At 39.3% G+C, this 24,816-nt stretch overlaps 2 protein-coding genes across 2 annotated transcripts in view; both read left to right on the top strand.

Moving 5' to 3' along the window:
- The window catches only part of DNAH11 (dynein axonemal heavy chain 11), an 80,741-nt gene extending 77,558 nt beyond the window's left edge, over positions 1-3,183 (top strand). Inside the window, exon 10 of the mRNA XM_039390928.1 lies at positions 3,101-3,183. The gene's annotated coding sequence lies outside the window, so the exon portion shown is untranslated. The remainder of the gene's footprint in view (positions 1-3,100) is intronic.
- LOC113996969 (dynein heavy chain 11, axonemal) lies at positions 1,226-24,810 on the top strand. Its single transcript, XM_039390950.1, is given in 16 exon segments — positions 1,226-1,292; positions 3,068-3,307; positions 4,615-4,743; positions 4,746-4,782; positions 5,272-5,408; positions 6,013-6,203; positions 6,615-6,675; positions 6,678-6,733; positions 7,283-7,435; positions 7,437-7,474; positions 8,378-8,444; positions 8,447-8,528; positions 9,609-9,737; positions 12,358-12,478; positions 15,685-21,956; positions 24,221-24,810. Coding segments are annotated over 13 exon segments (1,296 nt in total). The 3' UTR covers positions 9,647-9,737; positions 12,358-12,478; positions 15,685-21,956; positions 24,221-24,810.
- The last annotated feature ends 6 nt before the right edge of the window (positions 24,811-24,816 follow it).

The following is a 24,816-nucleotide window of genomic DNA, read 5'->3' as shown; positions in this document are numbered from 1 at the left end:
GAGAATTTAGTACTCATGTTACATTCTGGAATTTATTTGGCTTTATATTTGCTTTTGCTAAAAACAATTTATTCCTCAAGGTGTATACAGAATTTTTAAAGTGCTTTGTGAATCCCTTTTGAATCCCTAATCTACTTTATTTCAAAATCTACAAGAAAAAAATAATGGAGAGCAATCTCTCTTTAATTTACTTTGTATGTTCTTAAATAAGAGGGAGATTGAACTCGTGAAAGATTCTCTGTCTATTCTGGGGTAGAGTGGTACATTAATTCCATCCATTCTATCCGCCTTTGCTGATGGAATAGGAGATTATGAAGAAAACATTGCCTAAAGTAGAATTTGTTTTTAGAAATTTCTTTGGTGACCATCTTTTAATATTCCTTCTATCATGGATTTCCACTATTAGTGCCTATATTGCTACATTTCTTCATAATCCAAAATTAACCTCTAGACAGAAACATTTCATTGAATAAAATGAAGTCGTCCTACTGGGTTACCCTACCTCTGTGTTTATCATTGTTGCATATACTCCTTGAACCGTGCAAGAGCAATAACAAAATATTTCTTTTTCCCAAATCTATAGTTAACAGAAATCCTAGAACAGCTGCAGTAATAAAACCCACTGAGTCGTTATGTAGTTTTTGCCTTTCATAGGTGATAATCGCAGAAATTAGAAATTTAGTGCTTCTGTGAATTGAGAACCCATAAAGGACATATTTGAATCCAGAACTCCAAAGCTTAGTATAGACCTTCTGAAATGTGGTGTGACTCCCTTAGCAAAGGTTTTTCTCCTGACAAAACAAACTGAAGAACTTGTCTTTTGTCAGATCTCTTCTTGTCTCATCCCTATGTGTGTGTAATGAAAGCAAAGGAAAATTGCTTTCTCCATGTCAAGCTCTACTGTTTTGTTCCCTCCAGCTGTAGCCAGTTTTGAGAGCTGTGGAGACCATGTTGCAGAACTGGACAGTGAATTCATGTCCACCTGACAAAGGTTGTATAAACTGAAGGACATGACTGTATGGCTAAATTATTTCACTATTATACACACATAAGCCTGGAAAACCCATCTTCAGCAGTTGGCATGGCAGTGTTACACCATACATGTCTGAAATTGAGTATTGTAGAATCATGGGTTTCCTAGCACTAGACATATTAGGGGGTTTTTTTAGGAATTCACTTGCAGTATATAATAAGTAACTGTCATTTCTTCCTGATCCTTGGTGAAATGCAGAAGGATCTCAGCACACCATTTCATTTAGACTGTCTTCTGGATAAGGGCATGTCAGAAGCAGGCAAGGATGTTCAGAGCTAAAATGTATGTCCCTGACTCCAGCAATGCCCTGTGATAGACTTGAAAGAATGCAATGTTAAAATTTTTACAGAAAGTATTTATTTTATTCATGTTCTGATGTGACTTTCCTGAGTTGTGTTTAAAGTGTTTAGTATCTATACTATTGCAATCACTTTGAAAATTGAATTACCAAATGCATGTTTGAATTTTGTGAAGAGTTTGCCGCTACCTTTGTTCCGTGGTATTAAAGTTCTATTGATCTTTTATTTAACAGTTTTGTTACTAATATTTGAATCTTATTTCTTGTCAGAGAACATTCAAAGCCATTGCTGTACAGAAACACTGGTTTTGTGCTCGTGTGTGGCAGGTGAATCCTAAAAATTGACATACTGCTCACTGTGCAAGTAGATGATAAAAAGCTGTGTCAGTGGCCCACACCAGACCAGACACAGAGCACACACTGCAGTCTATAAGCAGTCTTTCAATTTATTTTTTTTTTGATACTGTGCCACAGATGTGAACTTTATGTTGCCTGACTGCTGGGCTCCAAGTGGTACTTCAGCAGTAGCAGCGTTGCTGTATAGGACAGGCTGGCACCTTTCATTCAAGATGAGGAATCAGGAAATGACATCTCTTGGGTAAGGGATTTTATTCAGTGAGTAAAAAATGAGTTTAGTATAACTCATTCTTTCACCCAGCAAATAATTGGTTTGGAACAAAACATTTAGTAGACTACCTTAAAAAAATTATTTTTGTTGTTTCAGTCACCAGCCATTCTGTCCCCTCTGGTCACTATCAGTTTGCTATAAATATGTATCTGCTTAGTTCCTTAGGATTTACTGCTGAGCTATTTCAGAACATGGAGAAGTGAGCTATATTTAAGGAAATTGTAGTAAAAACTAACAACTATCTCATTAGGGTTTGTTTGGAAACTTAGCTAAGTTTGTGGTAAGTAATGACAATAGACATCCCTAAGCCACGGACTCTTCAGGAGGCAGAAAGGGACCTGGGGGTACTAATTGACAGGAAGCTCAACATGAGCCAACAGTGTGCCCAGGTGGCCAAGAAGGCCAATGGGATCCTGTCCTGTATCAAAAATAGCGTGGCCAGCAGGAGCAGGGAAGTGATCCTTCCCCTGTACTCTGCGTTGGTGAGGCCACACCTTGAGTATTGTGTTCAGTTCTGGGCCCCTCAGTTCAGAAAGGATATTGAGGTGCTGGAGCGGGTCCAGAGAAGAGCAACAAGGCTGGTGAAGGGACTGGAGCATAAGTCCTCTGGGGAGAGGCTGAGGGAGCTGGGGTTGTTTAGCCTGGAGAAGAGGAGGCTAGAGGTGACTCATCACCGTGAAGGGAAGTTCTATTCTTCATAGAATTTAAGCTCCGGGGGAGATTTAGTTGGATATCGGAAAAATTCATCAGGCTTGGACATTTTGGAGATTTTTAAACGCAGATTGGACGTGGCACTGAGTGCCATGATCTAGTAAATGGACTGGATTTGGACCAAGGGTTGGACTCGATGATCTCGGAGGTCTTTTCCAACCCAATCGATTCTATGATTCTATTCTATTCTAATAATCTCCCTGTGTCTGCTGTATATGCAAACTAAACTATGCCAGTTAAGAAATACTCTGTGTATTCTTCATAGAATTTTGGTGTGTTCAATCATCTTCATTTTGTTTCTTAAGTTGCAGGCACATAAAGTTTGGTTTGTATCCATTTTCTGTGCTGTACCCATCTTTTTCAATCTGAGATACTTACAGGGTTTTAATTCAGTGAGATGCCCATTCTCGTGATTTTTATTCCTTCCCAGATATATCAAGATTGAAGAGAAAAAAATGTGAATTCAACAAGAATTTCCATCTCATCCTTCACACTAAGCTGGCTAACACTCACTACAAGCGAGAATTGCAGGCTCAGGCCACCCTCATTAATTTCTCTGTCACTGAGGACAGGCTGGAAGACCAGCTGTTGGCTGAGGTTGTTAGTCCTGAAAGGCAAGACTTAGAAAAACATAAGGCAAAGGCTATCTTTTGATTTGTCTGTTGCCTGTTCCAAGATTTTAAGGCTAGAATTAATATGCCTGTTTGAATTGGCTGTACAGTAATTGTTAGTAGCCCATATATCAGAAAAATTTAAGGGTCAGATTCTGCAAAGTGTAGAAAGTACTTCTACTGGTTTGCTCAAATCTATGCTCCCAGAGGGCTCATCTTGACCTAAGGCTCTCCTAGAAATTAAAATTTATTGTGATATTATTCCCACACTTCTCTCTACTGCTTGGTTTGCTCTGTACGTTGCATTTAATTTACAATGCAGGATTAAAGCCCTCTGCAGTGCTTTCTGCTTCAGTGATCTTAAGCCAATAAATGTAAATAAAATTTCATGCCAGTCCATAAGAGGATATGATGGCACTGTTAGGAGCTGGGATATTTGGTTAATAGATCACAATTTATCCCTGCAAGAATGCAGTTCTGTGGCTGCTACAGTCGTACCAATGTATAGTAACCTATAAGGAGAAATGCTTTTATAGGTGGTTATAGAAAGGACTTTGGGCAGATTGTCATCTATGAGATAAAAAAAGAAATAAAAAATACTTAGGGCTGTGAAATTGATAACAAGAATACTTCCTATTTCTCTACTGTGTCTTTCCAGTTATCTCATGTAATTTACTAACTTCATCTGCAAAGATTGTTTACACCTGTTTGAGGTACTGTTGCTTCATGCAAGGGCAAACTCAGAGAGTTTAATTACCTCTAGAAGAATGAAAGCCATATACTTGGGAACACAATCTGAAAACAGCTGTCCATTTTCCTCTGCATCTGCACGTTGTTCTACCTGGGACTGTATGTTTACAACACCTGTATCACCTTGGGTTTTTGGTGTGAGGGTCAGAGTCTGATTGAGAGCTCCCCATAAGACTAGTCAAGCTCTTTCACTGTCAGAAGGTCAATCCAGCAGAAAAGTTTTCCCACTAAGTTTGCTGCCAAAGTGAGGTTCTCCAGCCTTGTGCTATTCTATGGTTTCCTCAGCTGCCACATAGATTACCACTTGCCATCTCTGGGCAAGATCCCAGTCCTTTTGTGCAGTCTCAGGAGGAAGGACCCTAGCAGAGAGATAAAGTTCTGGTCCATGACAACCTTGTCCTTCTCTCTATAGGTGTCCAGAACCTTAGATCTAGTATACTGGGACAGAAGATAAACTGTCTCTTTCAAAAATTAAATTAAATCAACTGATGTAATTAAACTGAAAATATAGCTCACAAATGCTATGAAACAGTATTTCTTGCTGTGGTTGTTCAAATACAGTGTTTTCATTCCCTCTGCTAATCAGTCCTGGCCAAGCAGCAGAATGGTTTCACGAATGAGCTCCAGCAGCTGGAGGATGACATGCTGCTCAGGCTGTCAGCTGCCTGAGGCAATCTCTTAGATGACAATGCACTTGTAAAGAAAATCAAATCAACAAGTCAACTTCAGCAGAAATACAACACAAGGTAATAACAACTGAACTATTTTTAACAGCTTAAGGTCACTGTAAAATGTGTATTATTAATCATTTTTGGTGTAACATTTCTATGAGTTAGAATAAGGAATAGTCAAATTCCTGTTTATCCAGAAAGGACTGTCCTCCCACATATTCATGGTTTCATATGTATTGTATGTAGTTGTCACATATTTGAGGTTTTTAGGTGCTTGAACTAGTAATCATAAAATTAATAAATAGCATGAAATTTGAACAAATGTATTAATATATGATTGCCATGTTTTCAGAGGTAAACAGGCATATTGCAGAGAATAGTCATTCCCTAATATTTGTCTAAGATAAGAAGCTTGGTTACCTGAAGTATTTACTGCTGTCTGAAATAAAGTCAGTTTTCTAGAGTATATCCATACTCTTTCCTGTATGGATAGGAATGTTATGATAATTGTGTGGGATAATTATGGCACACTAAAAAATAAATGAGACAACAGTCATCCTATAAATAGCTGAAGCCAAAGAAAATGAAGCTCAGATTAACATGACAAGGGAGCACTACAGACCAATAGCTGTAAGAGCATCCATTCCTTACTCTGTCCATATCAGCCTGGGCAGCATCAACCCCATCTACCAGTTTTGCATAATTGGTTTCAAATTTATTTCATGCAAGGAACAAAATTCTGTGTCCAGCAGTGACGCCTGATATGTTAGTTACTACTTGTACCAGATGTTTACATTTTCAGGGCTGTGTGTTTGAGGATAGACCACAATGTGGTCTCCAGCTGGTCCATAACACGGTACATTCCCACAGGTCTCTTTGTTGGCTGTTCCCATTCTGACAGTGTTTTCTGATTGGGCTTGCAAAGTTCGCCTTCCCTTGTGTTAAGCCATCCCACAGAGTCAGGAACGAAGAGTTTGGAGAAATTCTGTATAAACAAATCACTGCAGTAAATCTACCAAATGATCTAATGCTGTAAGGGAGATCACCCACTACAAAATTACCAGCTTGCTTAAGTGAGAGATTTTGTTTGCTGAGTTAAATAAGGAAGCAGAAGAGTATTGCTGTTTGCAACCCTCACCCCTGGTTTGCTGAAAGTTTCCTCAAAAGCCTCTTGGCAGAAGTGCCTTGCATTTTAGACTTCTCAGGTCACCTCTTCTTAGAAGTCTACTGTAAGAAACCAATTATCTTATGAGTAGAAAAGCAAAAAAAGCAAAATTCAAATAAATAAAAATAATTGTATTAACTTTCAGGCCTTCAATGTGTTTTCCACAAAGCAATTAAATAGGCTGAAATATCAGGGGATATTCAATGTTGTATCTCTAACCTGAGAAAAGTTGTCACATATTCAACCTTTCTTTTCTCAAGGCAAGGACTTTTTGTAAAAGATAACCTCATTTTTCTGGCCCAAACAGCTTTTCAGAAGAGGAAAAATCTCTGATTGGTGGTGCTGACGTTTATTTGGTTTGCAGTTTCTTCACTATAAAGTGATGCCTCTGTGCTCAAACCCTGTGGCTGTGCAGTTTCTGGCACAAGGTGACTGCTGCTTCAGTATCAATAATTGCAGAAATTCCAAAGATGCTTTCAGGTAATTCTTTTCATTTAAAATGCTGCAATGATTTCATGAAGCTATTTTGAGGATAAATACCATGACTTAGCTGCTTATGTTTGGATAATTAGGGTTGATCTGGTATGTAAAGTAAGAAGTAAATAATACATATCCATATCACATTCAGGCTGTTATTTTTCCTTTTAATTTTAGTATCTGTATGCCCTGGGAAAAATCAGGGTTCAGTTGTACTGGAAGGCTCTGAAGCAAGTCTGACGACTTTTTTAAATTTTGTGTGCTGTCAAGATTCTTCTAAGAAGTAAAGAGATAGAATTTGTTGAATTGGATTTCCTACTTCAATTCAGAATTGAACACATGTGAGTCCTGTTGACTTCCTAAGTACTCAGTGATGGAGTGTCATTAGAGTAGTTTGGGAAAATTGCTTTTCAGTTCTTTTTGGTGTTATTTCTGGACACATGCCTCAACTAGACAATTTCAAATAAAGTCATACATTCTACTGGGGTTTTTTTTAGTAAAACTAGTGATGCTTTCAAAAAGGAGTTTTCTTTGCTATTTGGGTGCATTTTTCCTTAGACGTCTCATACGGTACTTTGTGAGGAAATTCTATTTTGCCATAATTTTCCAGCCCCTAAAAATACAATTTTATTTCATGCCACTCCTTACTGTAGTAAATGTCCCATACAGGGTTTCCAATTTATTGTATCTTGATGCTTAACAGTAAGCAGACAGTATGGCAATACCAACCACAGTAAACTTTTATAAATAATATTATTTTTATGTATCTGTGCTTGTGGGTATAGATATGTAATTTAGTAGTTTAAGGCAAGTCCTGAGTCCCTTATAATTGGTTAAACTAGGGTTTTTACATACCTCAAAAAGTATCAGTGTCATCCTTTTTCAGTCATCATGCAGAAAGTACATCATCTGTATTTATGTCTTTGGCATACTTCCAGGCTATGGCAGTGATGGATGTGTTCAGTGGGGTAGATAAAGATATTGAAAGATCCACCAAGAAATGGTAGAAGTGGCTGGACTCAGAATGTCCAGAAAAGGAAAAGTTCCCCCAGGAACAGACAAAAAAACCCAAACCTCTTTTGAGAAACAAATAATGCTGTCCATTAGGACAGAATGACATACACTCTGAGGTATGAAATCTGAGGGTACATCTTTCAGGGTAAGTGTGCGTAAGGGTGGTGGCTTGTCTGACAAAACTCAGATCTTAAGAGGAAAGAAAACTGGGTGGTCAAACAGAATTTGAGATCGATGACTGTGGTCCTTCCTGCTGGTGCAGAGTTTGTGAAGAGGTAGTGTGTTGATACATGAGTCACAGCATATTTGGAGATTTGTGATTTCTTTTACTTTGCATAGAGGTACCAGGGGAGAGTACTTACTCATAAATAGACATGCAGTAAGCTATCCTGTTCATATCTAGAAGTGTATTTCTCAGTGTTAGTTTTCATTATGGTATTAGGGCTGTATTAGGTGGGTAACCCCACAGGATGATGATTTTTCAGCTCTCCCTTTTGAAAATTCTGTGGTACAAAGAAAGATTCAGCTGTGGATACTGACCAATCTCCTCCCAGTTGTTTTCCAGTTGTATTGTTTTAATTTTTGATCCCAAGTGATGGTCTTACAAACCTATTCCTCCACATCACACCATCACAGTTTTTCCCCCTTTTTATATGACTTCTGAGAATGCAATTTTTGTCCTGGGTGCTTATTTTGCCCAGCTGCCCTGGCTTTATGTGCCAGTATTGCCTGCATATAATGACTTCATCGATTCAGTTATTGAAGAGGCCTTTTTCATTCAGAAGTTGCTGTTTTCTGTCATGTGGTCCCTATCCCACAGGGAAATGGGAATGATTGTCTTCCCTCTTGTTTCATCACCTGTTTCCCTTCCTGCCTTCTCATGATTTCTCTGATGAAATGACCATCACTGTCAGATGCTCAAGTCTGCAATGGTGCAGACTTGAAGCATTTATCAAGGAACATTTTTTATCAAGGAACATCAAGGAACATATTTAGTGGATGTTTTGTCATATGCATAGGAACTTTGTGGAAGAAAAGCTTGTCTGACAGTATGTGGAAAGCGCAAGGATGGATTTAGCAAAATGCTAAGTGAGCAGTCCAGCTCAACCAGTCCTGTGTTTTTCATTCTGGCTTCCAGAGTAGACCCACTTGAAGATACTGAGACATTAGGTAAGCCTCTCACTTGCTTCACTCGCAACAGAAGCAACTTGCAACTGTCCTCCCATCCATCAAAGAAAGGAAAATTGAGCTCAAAAGTGAAATGGAGCATGCAGGGCTAGAAATGAAGAAAAATCTATATATGGTTATATGCTTGTGTGTATGTTCTCATACATACAAGCATGTAGGGGTGTATTTTTTTTTCTACTAAACAGAACAAAGCCTTCGGGAGTCCTCTGTCACTACAATGGAGTATGCACTACTATGGGAAAGTTGAGCGCAGTTTATTTTTGGCAGCAGATTCAAGTTCTAAAGTTTCTTCCACCCCCACCAGATGCATGGCAATGGGGTGGATGAAAAGTGTAAGGCCATAACCACTACAGTATGAAGAAATTTCTAGATTGAGCATTCCTCTGCTTGGCATAATGCAGGTTTCCTTTGTACTGTTTTCTACCTTTTGACTAGATGAGGGCCAGAGGGCAATTTTCTCCATGCTCATGTAATCTTGTGCCCCCTGTGACTAAATAATGGTCATTATACAAACTATATTCAATTGTATAGGGCTCTGTGGCTCTATACTTAGGATTACTATTCCCCACAGACAATAGTGAGAATACCAGGTTAATACATCTGTGACCTCACTGTGCTCAATTTAAGCTCAGGCCTCACAAGGTGAGAGGCTTGTGCATTTACCCACTGAACCAATCAGTTAAAAAACTGATGTGATATCTACCACATGTTGCTCCTTTTTTCATAAGGGAATTGCTCTGTACCCCCTGTAAGAGTTTCTAAAGCTCAGTAACAATGCCGAGCATCTATCAAAATGTCAAAAGGTTCATTATCTTAAAACCAAGGGAACAGATTTCTGCAGGCTTTTTCTAATACCAGCAATAAGGCCACTGTTGAGAGCTCGCAATTTTGCTTGTTGAAATTGTAAGGGCTTAGTGAAGTGCTTCAGAGGAAGTAATATGCATTGCACAAGTGATAGTGAAATTAATGGGGGCATTATCATTCTTTTTCCTTTCTGCTCTGCTAATTTTCCTATCTCCTCCCCCTCTGTCACTCACCCTTCCCCAATTATTTCTATTGCAGGCAAAAAGCTTGGGTTCATTATAGACTGTAGACTCTAGAAGATTTCATAACATCTCTTTCGGACAAAGGATGGTTGCAAACGAGGCACTCAAGAAGGCTGCCTGCCATGGCCAAGGGGTTCATTCCCAAGTGAGTGTCAAACAGTCCCTCTGACAAGGGAATGCCTCCTCAGCTGGAGGGATATTTCCAGAACACAAAATATGCAATGGATGACAGCAAAAGTTTTAAACAGCTAATAATCTTGTTCCATTTGCTTTTGCTTTTGGTTGTAACAGGATAAACATCATATTAATAGGGTGTGTGTCATGTTTTGCTGAACAGCATCACCATCCCAGGAGGAATGGCAGAGATAAAGCAGAAGGCCCCTGGTGGGTAGCTAGAATTGCCCTCAGGCACACACTTCCCCCCCTAATTAAGAGCTCCTGTTCCATTCAGTGGGCCATAATGGAGACTTTAATGAAATGGGTCTAACTGCCCCTGGGGAAGCTGTATAATTAGCCCTGGAGTGCTGCTTTTCAGAGATAGCAGCCCTGGCTTTGGCCAGCGTTGTATGGACCAAGAACCCACTCTGCAGCGGACAAAGAGATCCGTGCAATCCCTTGGCAAGCAATGGTTTCCCAACACAGTAAAAGAGCGAACAGGAGCACTGCATCTGTAAATGCTACTGAAAAAAAGATGCTGCCTTCAAACGTTTTGTGCCAAACAGCCAATGTGTATGTGTGACAACCCCTCTGCCCTCAAGCCAAACAAGAAATGCATGTTCCAGGCCTTGATATTAAGGTGGTCATGAGAATGGACTGATTCCCTCCTCTTCTGGTTTTAACCTCAGCATCCTGGTTTGTCTGTTAACCAAGTTGCCTGCAACAAATGAAGAGATGGACTAGATTCAGTGTTGTCTGCTAGATGAAATCTCCATGGGATTAGTGAGGGGCCCTGATGTGCTAGGCACTGTGGGAGCATGCACAAACTGCCCCCTTTAGCATCAGTGAAACCAGAACTCTTTAACCAGATTTCACGTGAGTAAGCTAATCATGCTAGTCTAAAAATAACCCTATTTTACTGATAGTGAGCATAGAAATGTTGTTGTGAAGAGAAGAGCCAAGTTGGTTTTCAGGGGAGTTTCAGAGTTCTCAACCACTCTGGGGACAGGATGAGAAAATGGGAGAATGGTAGAAGCAGTGTTGTGTGTCTGAAGCCACAGGAATTAACGGGGAACATCTGAGAAGCTTCTGATGTTACAGACCTGCTCCATTTTCCAGCCCATTATTCCTGGCTTCTGAGGGAGGAGAGGGGAAAGGATTTTGCTGTAAAGACTTTTGATAGTGAAGGATTGGGGAAAGTCTGAAAGGACATTCCATAAAGATGTTGGACCGAATCTCAAATGGTGCTAATCTAGCTAGAGCTAGTGAGATTTGGATGTACTCAGTGCTTCTCAGTCTTTAGTCTTCTGGGGTTTAGCCCAGAAACCCTGTAAGTTTATGTTTCAAAAAAAATCCTGGACCAAAAGATGACATATTTTACTATGGATTTTATTGTAGACTAGGGAGTGTATAATTAGATATTTAAAAAAAAAACAAACAAACAAAACAAAACCCAACAACAATAACAAAACCTAAACCGAACAAAAAACCCCAAACCAATCTGCTATTCTGACTGATCTGGGAAATACTTTAAAAATTACTTTGGCTTCAGGTCTTGCAAAAGCAGTTGGCACAGTGGTTGGTAAACTAGCAGAATAGAGACTGACTTAAATTTTTTTGGTATCGGATTTAACTCTTCTGTCAGTTTTAATTTCTCAAATTCAGACACCTGATATATTGAATGTTTATTTTGTTGTTATATCAAGGCTCCTGGTTTTATTCAGGGTAGAAACTTGTCTTGCATTTTTCATGGTTAAACTCAACATTCTGACTTAAGAAGGTTTTTTTGTCAGACATAAAATCCTTCACCTTTCCCCAGACTCTGCTACCTGTTGTTTAGTTCAGTTGTTTATTTCCTTTTGAAAGCCAAGAGTTTATCCTTCTGAAGTTTCTTCCACACATCTGTGTTTCACGGGTATCAAAAGTAATTTTATGTCCATTACTTCTTAAAGTAAAAGACAGAATATATGTCAGAGAATTAATTTCTGCAGTTTTTATAGGCAATGCCAAATATTTTAAAAACCAGCTGAAGCCCTGTGCTAAATCTTATCTTGCCAAAATTCTCTACTAACACTACAAGCCATGGAGGCAAAAAAAAAATATTCAATTTCAAACATGATTTTTGGGAAACTAAAATTTGAAGGACTTTGAAGGCTTTTTTAGTAAGTGTTAAACTGGTACATCTTCTGCTTGGGATAAAGTCTATGGATGATTTATGCTAAGAAACTGTAGTGGTTGTCTGAGTATTATTTATAGAGTTCTAGTTAAAGACTCTATTTTTGTTGGTTTCAGTAGCACAACAGTTCTTTCCTAGGGGATATTTGGAAATAAAAATGTCACTATCAACACTTGTGCATCTGTGAAATTACTGCAAAAAATACTGCCCAATCTGTGGCATATACTGATCATTAAGAAACCTGTTTCTTACTCTCCTTCCAACCCCAGGCTTGTGAGTGCTCCCTTTCAGCTGCTGAGGCAGGCACAGCTGTCGATAACACTGCCAGTTGTTACTGCATGTTATTCCTTTTTATTTGACAGGATACCCTTGAGCTGTGTACCAGAGAACGGAAATTTAAAAGCATCCTTTATCTTCTGTGCAATTTTCACAGTTGCGTTGTTGGGAGGCTGAAGTTTGGCCCTCAGGGCTGGAACGGAAGGCAGCGGTTCAGCACCAGAGATCTCTACGTCCGTGTCACTGTCCTCTGCAACTATTTGGAGGCCCATGTGAAGGTAAGAAGTAGTGGTCAGGTAACCACATGCCAAGGTCATTTCAACTCAATCAGCTGTTTATACTGAATAAGGGGGACACAATCCTTTCTCTGGAACTGTTATTTAAGTAGCTGGCATTATATGATGCTCTTGTTGAGTATGAAAATAAACCAGATCAAAGGGGGTGGGGGGCTGTGGGATTTTTTCTGGCAGTGAATGCTTGAACTTTGTAATATAGGTCAAACCAGTTCCACATCAGTAGCTAAAGGGGAAAAAAATGCCCTTCATTATGTTAACAAAAACAGGGGTTTACATGTGCATATATGCCAAATTCATTAGGCAGGTAATGAAGCATTTGCACAAATGTAATTACAAACAGCAATTCTGACAGTTCATAACACTGCATTAATAATCACTACAATTAGTTTTGATGATGGAAGCAATTTACAGCACGTCACATATATAAATAATGGTGCATTTCCTGAATGTGTCATTATTATGTATTAAGGATGCCACCTTGTTGTGACTTTCTCAGTAATGTTCCCCTTGAGTCAAAGTTAAGGGTAGATGAGTGATTTTATTTCTGAGCTACAGCATATTTCAGACTTGTATAGTTTAAATACCGAGTTGAGGTCACTTGTCTAAATTCTGTATGTGAAAATGTGAAATGCCTAAATAAAAGCAGTAATTATTTATTACTGAATGTTATAGGATATTACTAAATAGATCCTCCAATTTTAATAACTTAAAGAAATTTCAGAGATAATCATAAAGAAAAAAAGATAAGTGTAACCCCTTGATTATATGGTTTTCTCCTTATCTTCCAACTTGTATTTGCTCTTACAAATTGATTTTCTTTTTGTCTTCATACCCCTAATGACCTTTATTTAGCTAATAGGACATCAAAGTGGTTTTCCTTTTTGTAGTACTTGGTGTCATAATAGTGAAATAATTGGTTAATTTTATAGTGATGATTTAATAATGTTTCCCATTTAGAAAACAAGTCTATAAAATCAGCTTATTCCAACCCTTAGTTTTCTTTGCTAATAAGTCTTGCTGCTTTAAGCTCTGTTCTTTTCAAACCACAATTCATAAGCTGGATAATTAATTTTGCTAATTAATGAGAGGGAGGATTCTGATCTCAGAGAGCACTAGAAAGATCTGTAAGGTCAAGAATTATTTCCTCTCTTGGTAATATTGCTTATTGGCCCTTCTCATTGTATTGGTTAGTGATTCATTACCATGTGGCTTTATAAGGATTTTTTTTACATAGACATTGGAGAGAGAAATAAGGTAATAGGTTTTTTAAAATGTAACTTTGTATACATGTATATATATGTGTATTTATCTATATAAACCTCCCAATTTATTATCTTTTGGGGAAAACGTTCTTAAGACAATTATGGATTGACCAGAAAGCAGAAAGCATAAGCTGGGCAACTTGAGCTAGCCCATCAGCTAGTGGAAATTGCCATAACTTGATCATCACTTGTACCAGTTTTATAGTGTTTTCCTGTGAATATCCAATCTCGCATCTCAGTTTGACTTAATCCGTTTTCCTGCTGCTAAGACAAACTCCAACATACTAACTCTGATAGTTAAGGCCTCCTTATGTGAAGTACAGGATGCTTGATCCTGCCTCATTGTCCCACTCTTGCCCTCCACCTTCTGATTCCTACACATGTGTTTGTGGAGTTGTCATTCAATGTTGTAAGGGGGATGTGGATTCTGTCTTCACCGTTATCCATCCACTGAGCAATGGCTCTGTGTTTTTTGGGGTACAACAGACTAGTTTTCTGTATAGTACAATGGCAATTATGTGAATCTGACAGCCCAAAATATTTCTAATTCAAGCTCTTCGGTTTTCTTACACTACCAAAAATTCCCCTTTTGTATCAGCAGCTTTGATTACCCCAGTATAATCAATGCCCCAGAAATGTGCAGCTGAATAAGCTCATACTGAGTTAGAATATTGATATACTCTTGTAAAAGACAAAGGGAGGAGCAATTTCTTGAGATAAATATATATGAAATTAGAAAAACATTAAATGAAGTTTTGTTGCCAACAAAGAGAAGAGCAGGTTCTAACTCCAAGAATGCTTTGTTCTAAATCCAAGTTGTTCACATTTTTCACAGGGATTCTCTGATCAGTCTTCTCATCACAAGCATGCAGTGTTACATGTTATATTCCAGTGGGGTTTTTTTTAAAATTTTTTTTCCATTCTCTTTAAACCAGTTTAAAATAAAGATGGGTTAGAGTTTCACATAATCAAACTGCTACATGCAAGTTTATGTAGTAAGCAGGCTGGAATAGCTGCAGCTATTTTACTTGTTCTGTTCTGTTACATCATGCAATATGTTAAGCCTATAATTAAGTTTTTACTTGAACTGTTGGGAGACAAATACTGCCCCCAAGGGCATAACGGTTCCTGTCTGCAAAGGTTTCCTCACAAACTGGCATATTTTGCAAACCAAAGGGGAACAAAAAGAAGCTTCAAATGTTGTGAAGCCAAATTAAAGAGAAAGACAGTAGTTTCTTGAATAAAATGATTTTCCACTCTTAATCACATGCTATAACAATGGCGTTATGACTAGAATTCTACAATAAACTTAATGCTTATGTAATGTGGCAGTCATGGGGTTAATATTAGTTCAATTTTCACTAAAGTTCTTGAATACTTCCCAAATTCAAATAATGTAGAATTTCAGTTACTAAGTGTTTCCTAGTGAGAGGATATAAAACACTGCAATCAGATACAAGTTTTTTATTTCTCAAAGGCACAGTAGGTTACCTTCCTGTCACTCATGAGGATTATGTTTTTAAAGATCTGTATGAGAAAATACATGCACTTGTTCATGAAGTTATGTTCTCATATCATGTGGAGTCTTGAAAATGTGCTTTTCACTTATAAGATTTTTATAAGGGATAAGGTAGAAAACATGACATAAGTTTCAGATAATTCATTTTACACTGTTACTGATTTTAGTCACAAACTTACTGTTTTTACTCAGATACCTCTCTCTGGATTGAAATAAAAGAAATATGTTTTTCAGTGTAGTCTGATGAACAAACCAAACCCAGCAATGCAGACATATAACCATGAAGCTTTCTGAAAAGAGGCACTTTAATGTCTTTTGTTTCTCCAAGCAGCATTTATTCTGAACAGCTTTGGTTTCTCCTTTAGAAAGCTGACTTGTTTTGTTCAGTGATGCATTCTATTCCCCAGGTAGGTCCTATGGGAAAACTTGCATTACCTCTTTGGTGAGATCATACAGAGTGGCCACCAATACCTGGGACCACAGGCTCTGCTCTGTACACCTGCAAGAACTCATCAGACCACTTGTGGTAAGAACTTTCACATATGCCTGAAGCTCCTGAACATGTATGTAGTATATTCAACCTAAGGGAAATTGAAGACCACAAACTTTCTCATCTATGCAGCTCCACCTGTAGCTAGGTCTTGTCTGACTGTGGAGGAATAAATTTTACAATGATTCATCATGAGCAGATTTTGTCTGAAAATGTTTGTGACTTGGCATACTGCTTGTTTACTTTTTCAAGTACCCTTACTTGGTAACGTGAATTCAGTATTTTGTAACACTGCTTGTATAGTGATCTTAATGACATTGGGTATGCTTAGGTTTTCATTTTCCTAGTAATACTATTTTAAGGTGCTTCAATTTAGACAGGTCTGGATTGGCATGGGTAAGTATCTCTTATGGAACTGGTTACTTTAACCAACATAACTGACAGATTCACCGGTTCCAGCAGTCCAGAATGGCACCATCCTCAAAACTTGCACTTGTTTGCACATTTTCTTCTCCAGAAAAATAGTAGAATGGAAATGTTATACATTTCCTTGCATTTTCCCATTTCCAAAATAGGGAAAATAGTTTGTAAGACTGTTTTTAATTTTCTACTACCCTCTCACACATCAGTAGCTTTGTCAGTTTGTCACCAGCTGACATATACTGAATATTCAAATTTCACTGTTGAGTTTTTGTCCTGGACAGCAGTGTATGTGGAGCATCCATGAGTCCAAGGTGCCAGGTAGGCAGAGTTGCTTCTAATCAGCAACAAATGTTAGAATTTTTGAGGCTACAAAAAGAAAATGTTGCTCTAACTTTAGTTCTAAGAAGTCTTGCTTGGAAATTACTTTAAGTTATTTCCATATACATACATTTATATGTATTTATGTGGATGTATATACAGGGGGTGTGTGTATAAGATATATAGATAAAAATATTAAAACAACCCAGTCAGTTTCTGGGTTTGCTGAAGTAGTTACTTCAGAGAACTGATTGTACACAATTTTCTAAAAACAGCCAAGAGATTTTTCGAGTACCCTTTGCAGACTTCTTATTTTTCATTTTCCAAAGGTAAAATTTTATTTGAGAAGAATAAAATATGGAAATTAGCATGTTACATGTGAGCAGGCCGTTTGTGGAGCCTGGATAACTTGGGGGAAGTGCACCTTTCAGCCCTGGCAATGGGCTGAAGCTGCCTTGCAGTTGCAAGCAAGATGAGCGGGCTGATGTCTCCCTGGTCCCTAACAAGCAGGTTTTCATATGTCAAAGAGCCACACTCAGATGAAGGTAATTGGAAGTAACTGCTCAGAAGAAGATGCCCAAGAGTAAGTTGCCATGGAGATGGAAAGGCTAAACACCACTGTACTCCTGACCTTGAAGGAGGCGGATTTCTCCACATGACAGCTGAGGTCGCAGGGGCATGCTGGGAAGCTCATCCTGCCGGCTCGAGGTCTTCCTGTAGCCTATGGATAAGTGAAGAATTACTGCTTCCAGTTTTGGTAGTCCATTAACCTTCACAAGCCTGAACTTTCATTCAAATAATTGCAAAATAAGTATAGGTGGTGAAACCTGAACAGAATCACTGCTATTTGTATGGCCTTTGGAAAGTTTAGGGACCCAACCCTGAGCTTGGATCCACTGGTGTCGATCTTTCCAAGATTTTTGATGTAATTGGAAAATACTAAAGCTCAGAATTACCAGCAAAACCAGAAAATCATTTATTGACCGGCAACCAAATGAATGTAAACAGGATGGCCTTTCATCACTGGTGGGGCTTTGTGTTCACTGGGGCGATTACCTTCTCTTCTTACCTGTTTGCCTTACTGATGAGTTCTTTTAGATATAAATTCATTTCACAAGGTGCATTAGAATAAGCCACTATGCATGAGCTTTGATATACCTCACCTGGGATCTGCCATAAGGACAGAAGGGTGGCGAGTTCCTGCTATGAACCCCAGTAACCCACAGCCTCTGTGCACATGACTCCCATGGATACAGTAAAACCTGATTTAAGTGCCAGCAGAGAGACTGGTAAGTACAAACTGTCTGACAGAATTGATCTTCTACTCAAGGTAAATAACAGGGCTTTTTTCAAAACCTCAGCACTACTTCAAAGTGGTCTTAAGATATAGCCTATTGTGGGTGAGGTTAGTGGTGCAAGTTCAGGCGCAGGTAAATGGCTGGTTGCAGAACCAAATGACTTCAGAAATAAGTGCTTAGTGATGTTATTTTGAGCAACAGCTTGTTGTTGACTGTTCTAAATGCCAAAAGCCGTTAAATGTTATTGTGATTCTGTGGAGTGGACCCTGCATTAGGAAGAAATAGCTCTTGTGAAAAGTACCACTTAAAGCTAGAAATATTTTTCAGCAAAAACAACTTCAAGTCTAGTTTAAATCCCAGACAGCCCTATGACAATAAGTTCAGATAAATGCTCTGAATCCAGTGAAGTTCTTACAGCACAGGAGCTGGGGGAGTCTGGAAAAGAAATGTGATTGCTACAGCTTTTATTCTGTCCTGTCATCTGTAGGAGTACTCTTATACACCAAGAGTACATCTCACCAAAGCCCTGTCTACCTACTTAAATCTTGATCTGCTCTAAAGTCCCAAGTCTTATCTTAAATATCCTGACAGAGTTAGGGCCTAGGTGCTCTGTAGGAACAGTGCAGTTAATAGTGTTCGGTTCAATATTGAGCTGATTGAGACCTTAATTTTTTTCTCCTGCAAAAATCATCACCACTGTCTTTCTCACTGAGGCCAAAGCAGCATTATAAAACCCCAAGCAAGACTCCTACCTTTGGAGAGATGCAGTGGTGTAGCTAATTTTCTTTTCTGTTCCAGCTCCTGGCTGCTAGGGACATTCTCTTCAGCCAGGCAGAAGAGAATGGAAGGGACATAAATACTGTCCTTACTGGCAACCATTTCTGTGGAAAGTGGAATGGGATCACTGTTTCAGATAAGTTAAGATTGCCCATATACTGACATGTGCTATCCCAGTTCCACACTCCGCTTACCTGTCTCATCTACCTGTCTGTCCCTTTGACCACTTTAAGGTTATTATGAGTGCAGTGTGTTTGTGCAAAGCCCCTAATTAATGACAGACTAAATAGAACTAATGCTGTGGCTCATATTAACACACAACAGGGTTGAGGTGAGTTGAGACTCCAGTCCTGCCTCTCCCACAGATGTCCTGTGTGACTTTCCTCCTGCTCAGACTCTCATCTGCAAAATGGCATAATAATCCTTGCTTGTCTGCTGCAGGGATGCAGACATTCAGTACTTAAAATACACTCACCTCAGTAGTGACAGTCCTTAAAACAAACTCAGAGCATCCTCATGAAGGAAGAAGCAACAGTATTTTAACACTGCAGAAAATGGGACTGTCGGGAGATTATGCAAATAGTAACTATGCTAAAAATACTTTGGTAATCCTGTTCCATTGTATCAGAACATACAGACATCATGTCCACAGACTCCAAGAAAATCTCAGAAATTTTGAAGATACAGAGGAACATTTCAAGAACTGGTCTCAGAATTATCAATAACATTATTGATTCTTTTCTGCAGCTTGAAGGGGAACCGGCACTAGGTTTCTTGGCCCCACCAAATCTGGATTGTGATGGATACCATAAATACATAGATTAAATTCTTGCATCTGAAAGCCCTGTACTATATGGACTGCACTCTGATGCTGAGATTCTTGACGACAATATCAGATAATTTCTTCAAAACTCTTTCAAAAATGCAACCTATGGATACATTTGTAGGAGAGGGATCAGGCTAGTCTGCAGAGAAAGATGTGAAGTTCTTAATCTGGTGTGTTGTCAGTGCTTTAATGACATGTGGAGCACACATCTGACTGTGTTATTTCAGCAAGAGACCTAATTTCTGGGGGGAAAATGATGCATCAAATTAGAAAAGATTAAATGAGTGTTAATACTAGTGATGATAATGCACCAGCCTGGCCAAGGTACTGCGCTAGGACGGAATTTGGACCAAAGATATTTGGAGTAGAGGAACATCTAACCTGTTATGCAGTTCATTTCTTTTTAACTTTGAATTAATTGTGGGGTGGGAAACAAGGTATGGATCTATCTTACTTTTTTTTTTATGCTTTTATAAACAAGTACAGCAACAATAACTTACTAAAAAAAAGGCATGGTTGGTTGAATTGGTGGGTCTAGTCTTCACCTCTGTCCTTTGTTCTCATCTCCTGCATGATAAATCCCCTTTGAGTAGCTTTCCTGCTCCTTCCCACTTGTACCAAGCATAGGAAGTCCCTCCCAGCCTGCAGTCCTGGATTCCTTCTGCCACGCTGACAGCACAGCCAAGCGACGATGTGCACGGTCTCCATGACAGGAAGGGTAGCCCAAGCACAGAGCTCTCCCATCACTTCCCTTGCTGGGCCCTTGATCTGATTAGGAGCCATGTGGCTGCTCATAGAGACTTCCCTTCTGAGCAGTAGCCAAGGAGGTTTTCAGGGAGTTTTAGTTTACTGGTAGTCTGAAGAGGTGAGATCTGGCCAAGGAGGCTGTTTGACCATCTCTTAGCCTTAGCACCTCTCTTGTACAGAACCTGGAGTTTAGCAGAACAATATCATTAACATATATAAGCCATCAGATGCTAGGTTAAAGGGACCAACCCTAATAGAAGGCTAAGCTTCGTCATTTAATATGGAGTTAACTGGGGCACTGTAGTTCTGTTCATGGAACATCACTGGTGCTGTACTTAAGAGATTAAATGAATAACACAAGAGCAGGGAAGGAAAATGTAATCAGAAATCTCAGCTAGTTCTGTTTCAGACCTTTCTGTCTTCTGCACCTTCCTTTCTGAGTGTAGGTCTGAGAAACTATGTCCAGAAGCCTCAAAACCTGCCATATGATGAGACTGAGCCTTGAGCTCCTCATCCTTACCAGAGTTAATTAAAGTCTCCTGTGACTCCCACTCTTCTGCATTTCTCAGTCCCTTTCTTTACTCCCTTCTTTTCCTCTAGGCACTCTTTTTTTTTTCTCTTATCAGTATCAGATCATGGAGGCTTTGCAGGAGGGAGTGTGACAGCTCTTCTTGCAAGTGGCCAAACAGCACTTCATCTGCTGGGGGAAGTTTGTGCTTTTCACATTCAGTTCCCATCCACTTTAGGGAGTCTGGACTATTATATATGGCATTCATTAATTCTGCCAAAGCTAGGACTGAAACAGAGGCTGAGCTGCATTAATGCTGTGATTTCAGTTCCTGCTCATTAGTACTGTTACGAATTGTTCTTCATTTATGTTCTGTCTCAGTTACAGAGCAGGCCTGCAGGGAGGGAGAGAGGCTCTTTTGGGGGGTGAGACGTGTGTGCCTGTGCCTGCACTGTATTTTGCCTAATGCCTGGGACAGGAAGGACTGTGGGTGGTGGAGAGGGTGAAGGAAGCTATTAGGTACTAGAGAAGAACAAACCTCCAATCACACTCAGCTGAAAATCAAGGCAATTTCAGGGTACATCCTACTAACAGCAGTCATCCCAAGTCTGGAACAATGTGTTAGTGGGCTTCAGGGGTCAATATTACTTGAAAATGTGAAGCTAAATAGAAGCTGCTAAGTGTTAATTGTTTTGCAGTGATTTATCTCAGTACTGGTGCCAAAAAGACAGCAAAGGTGAGGGAGGGAGCATCACTGGTTTTTATCTAAGAAAATGAGATGTTTGCACTCTCCTGGAAAAGAAATCAGACTTGAAAGTAGAAGACACAAAAAGAGTTGACTGCCGGGATTTCTAATGGCACTGTTGTATTGTCCTGGACAAGTTAAAGAATGTCCTGGATGATATTCTGGAGATACTTCTTGAGAAATTCAATGTCATGCAGAAGACTACTGCCTGGAGCCCCTGTGCCCTTGTTTGCCTTCAAGAGTATAGGAGGAGGAAACTTTGTCCTTTCAGAGATCTGTAGCTGGACCTCACTATGAAAGCAAATGACTTTTTTATTAACAGTACTGTTGCTCTTCTGTGCATTTTGGGGCTTTTTTTGCTTTTTTTGGAAATGAAAGAATAGCTATTCTTTATAGTGTCAGTATGCTTTTTATTTTTCTGCAGACAAAGGGGGAGCTGATATTTTCTCCTCACATGGAAGTGCTGCAATCTACACTCTTCTGTGATGTTTTGCCAAACACATGGACTAAACTAGCATATTCCTTCCACATAATGCTTTACCCACTGGTAAGTACCCTACAGTGACAGGGTTTAGCTACTAAGCACAGAGCTATTCCAGCAGCTTTATTCTTTTTTTTCCAAAATTTTTCCTAATGAAAGTCAGTTTTCCTTTGAAGTGGGTTTTGTAGAAATGCCAAGCACTTTGCTGAAGGCTCCATCACCACCCTTTGTCCCAAGTACTAGGGGTGTTCAGCATCTTGCAGGATTCCTTTTCCCCTAGCCTGCCACCAGCAATAGCCGCTTGCAGGTGGCTAGACATGGATAAACCAGGCAGCGTTTTTGGAAATTCCTCTGATACCTCATGGCAATGTATGCTGCAGTATGCCATTACTCAAACAAAAAAGCCAAACAAATAAAGACCCCAAACAAATAATAATTTAAAAAAAAAAAACAACCACAAAAACCGTCTTTCTCCTGTTTTTTTTCTTCCACCTTGGCAAACAGTTGACAGTTGTAAATAAACAGATCTAAAGAACTCTGATTTTTTTTATTTGCTATGCCATAATACTTATAAGCCTTTGGGGAAATATACCAAGAAGCAAGGAAGTACTTGAAAATCCCTGTATTAGCATGAGATATAATGACACAAGTAGGTGGGCAAAGTGTAAGATTTAAAAGAAACTTTTTTTGATCTGGATTTTCAAGCAGTCAGTTATTGCAGTAGGTGTAATATGGTTGTAGGCTGTCTCTGAATGGAAATCACGTTCATCTTTTGAGCTGCAACCCCTCTTTTAACAACTTTCAGAGGATAAACATCATACCTTGTTTTTTTTGAATCTGTGTTTTCCTGAGACTGAAGCATCTCATTTAGGAATGCCAATTCAGGCCTGTCATCAAAATGAGATTTTAGTTTTAACTTTGAAAAGCTGTAAACTAAGTTACAGTTCATTAGAGGAAAGGTGAATGACTCCCAGAGGCAATTAAAGAAACATCATTGTTACTTGTACTCTTCACCAGACCCACATATAATAAAAGGTAAGCAACACTTTTGGAAGAGAGTTGCTACTACAGAAGCCCCAAGGCGCAAGTCAGGGTGGGAGAGTGGAGCAATGACAAAGATGTCATTTGACTGTTGCTTTTTGAAATGGTGACATGCATTTTTCAGAGGATTTTTTTTAAAGCATTTATCAATCGAAGGGTAATACTGTATATTCCTCCTCTGGATATGAGGGAAGTATCATGGAACCTTGTGACTGAAGTTTGTGTTTCTGATGGTATTTGCATATATAGTTTCCTGTCACATAAATCCTCCTAAAATCCACAAGTATATGCAACATTTTATATGCTAGTTTATGTTAGAAGAACACACAACAAACTTAAATCCAGCAGTTTTCAGAAAGTGCATGGCCCTTCAGCAGCACAGAACTCATCTGTTTTAACTACACCAAAGTACCTGTTTGATATCTCACAGTACAAATACAGGCTAAGTGCTCCAGCATAGTTCTCCACCCTTTGGTGGAGAATTCACCATAAACCAGTGGAGGATTAGGGGAAAATCTGAGAATTTGACTTTGGCAGGAACATTCATATTTTAAGTCCCAACTGTAAATAGTTTCCAGTCCCTGCTTTCAATAAGAGGGCATGTTGATGAAACCACAAGTCCAGTCCAGGCAGATGCTACGTACTGATCTCTGCATTCATACAAAGAGATCATAGAATCATAGAATCATAGAATCGATTGGGTTGGAAAAGACCTCTGAGATCATCGAGTCCAACCCTTGGTCCAAATCCAGTCCATTTACTAGATCATGGCACTCAGTGCCACGTCCAATCTGAGTTTAAAAATCTCCAGGGATGGTGAATCCACCACCTCTCTGGGCAGCCCATTCCAATGCCTGATTACTCTCTCTGTAAAGAATTTTCTCCTGATATCCAACTTAAATTTCCCCTGGCGGAGCTTAAGCCCGTGCCCCCTTGTCCTATTGCCGAGTGCCCGAGAGAAGAGACCAACCCCCACCTGGCTAGAACTTCCCTTCAGGTAGTTATAGACGGCGATGAGGTCACCTCTGAGCCTCCTCTTCTCCAGGCTAAACAACCCCAGCTCCCTCAGCCTCTCCCCATAGGACTTATGCTCCAGTCCCTTCACCAGCCTTGTTGCTCTTCTCTGGACCCGCTCCAGCACCTCCAGATGATGCACAACTGGACAACAACAGTCCGCACTAAATCTGCATGTTCAAATGTAGCTTTATCTGTTTAGCCACTGTTAAAACCCAAATTATTCCGGTCTTGCACTACAGAACACTACGTAAACCGCGTGCTGTTTATTGCAGGCACCAGGCTGGACATCAAGCTGGGGCCGATACCTGAAGCACAGCTCAAGGAATTGACTTAGCAATGCCAATCATTTTTTTAAGGGCAATTCCAGTGGATCAAAGGGAAACTGATAATGTTTATGAATGTCCAGTTTATAAAATCAAAAGCAGAGGGCCAGCTTATGTTTGGAATTTCAATCTGAAAATCAAGAAGTCAGGTAAATGGGTTCTGGCAGGAATAGCTTTACTCTTGGCAGTTTAGTACTAACCTTTCAATAATACATGCTGCTTTCTCAATCTGCCTTGTAGTAAAAGTAAAAGAAGATAAACATTTTTCAAAGTCAGCTGGAGCAGGAGATTTGCCTCACAAAAACACAATCCTTAGTGTAACACTTATGTGCTCTATGTTGTTATTTCCTCATCCATCAGTGTTGCGTTCATGTGTTTCTCCACATAATGATTATTGATCTGCAAGCACCATTACACCAGCTACGGGAAAGTAAATGGGAAACATAGCATCTGGGTGTAGTTTGACTCACAAAATACTCCTCTTTAGATTAGTCTTTATTCTCTCTACATAAAATGAAACATGTATCTTACAAGAATTTTAACAT

Source organism: Pipra filicauda, unplaced genomic scaffold (assembly GCF_003945595.2).
Source record: "Pipra filicauda isolate LSUMZ 115617 unplaced genomic scaffold, ASM394559v2 scaffold88_size2543281_pilon, whole genome shotgun sequence".
Lineage (NCBI taxonomy): Eukaryota > Metazoa > Chordata > Aves > Passeriformes > Pipridae > Pipra > Pipra filicauda.
This window is presented reverse-complemented; position numbering and strand designations above follow the sequence as displayed.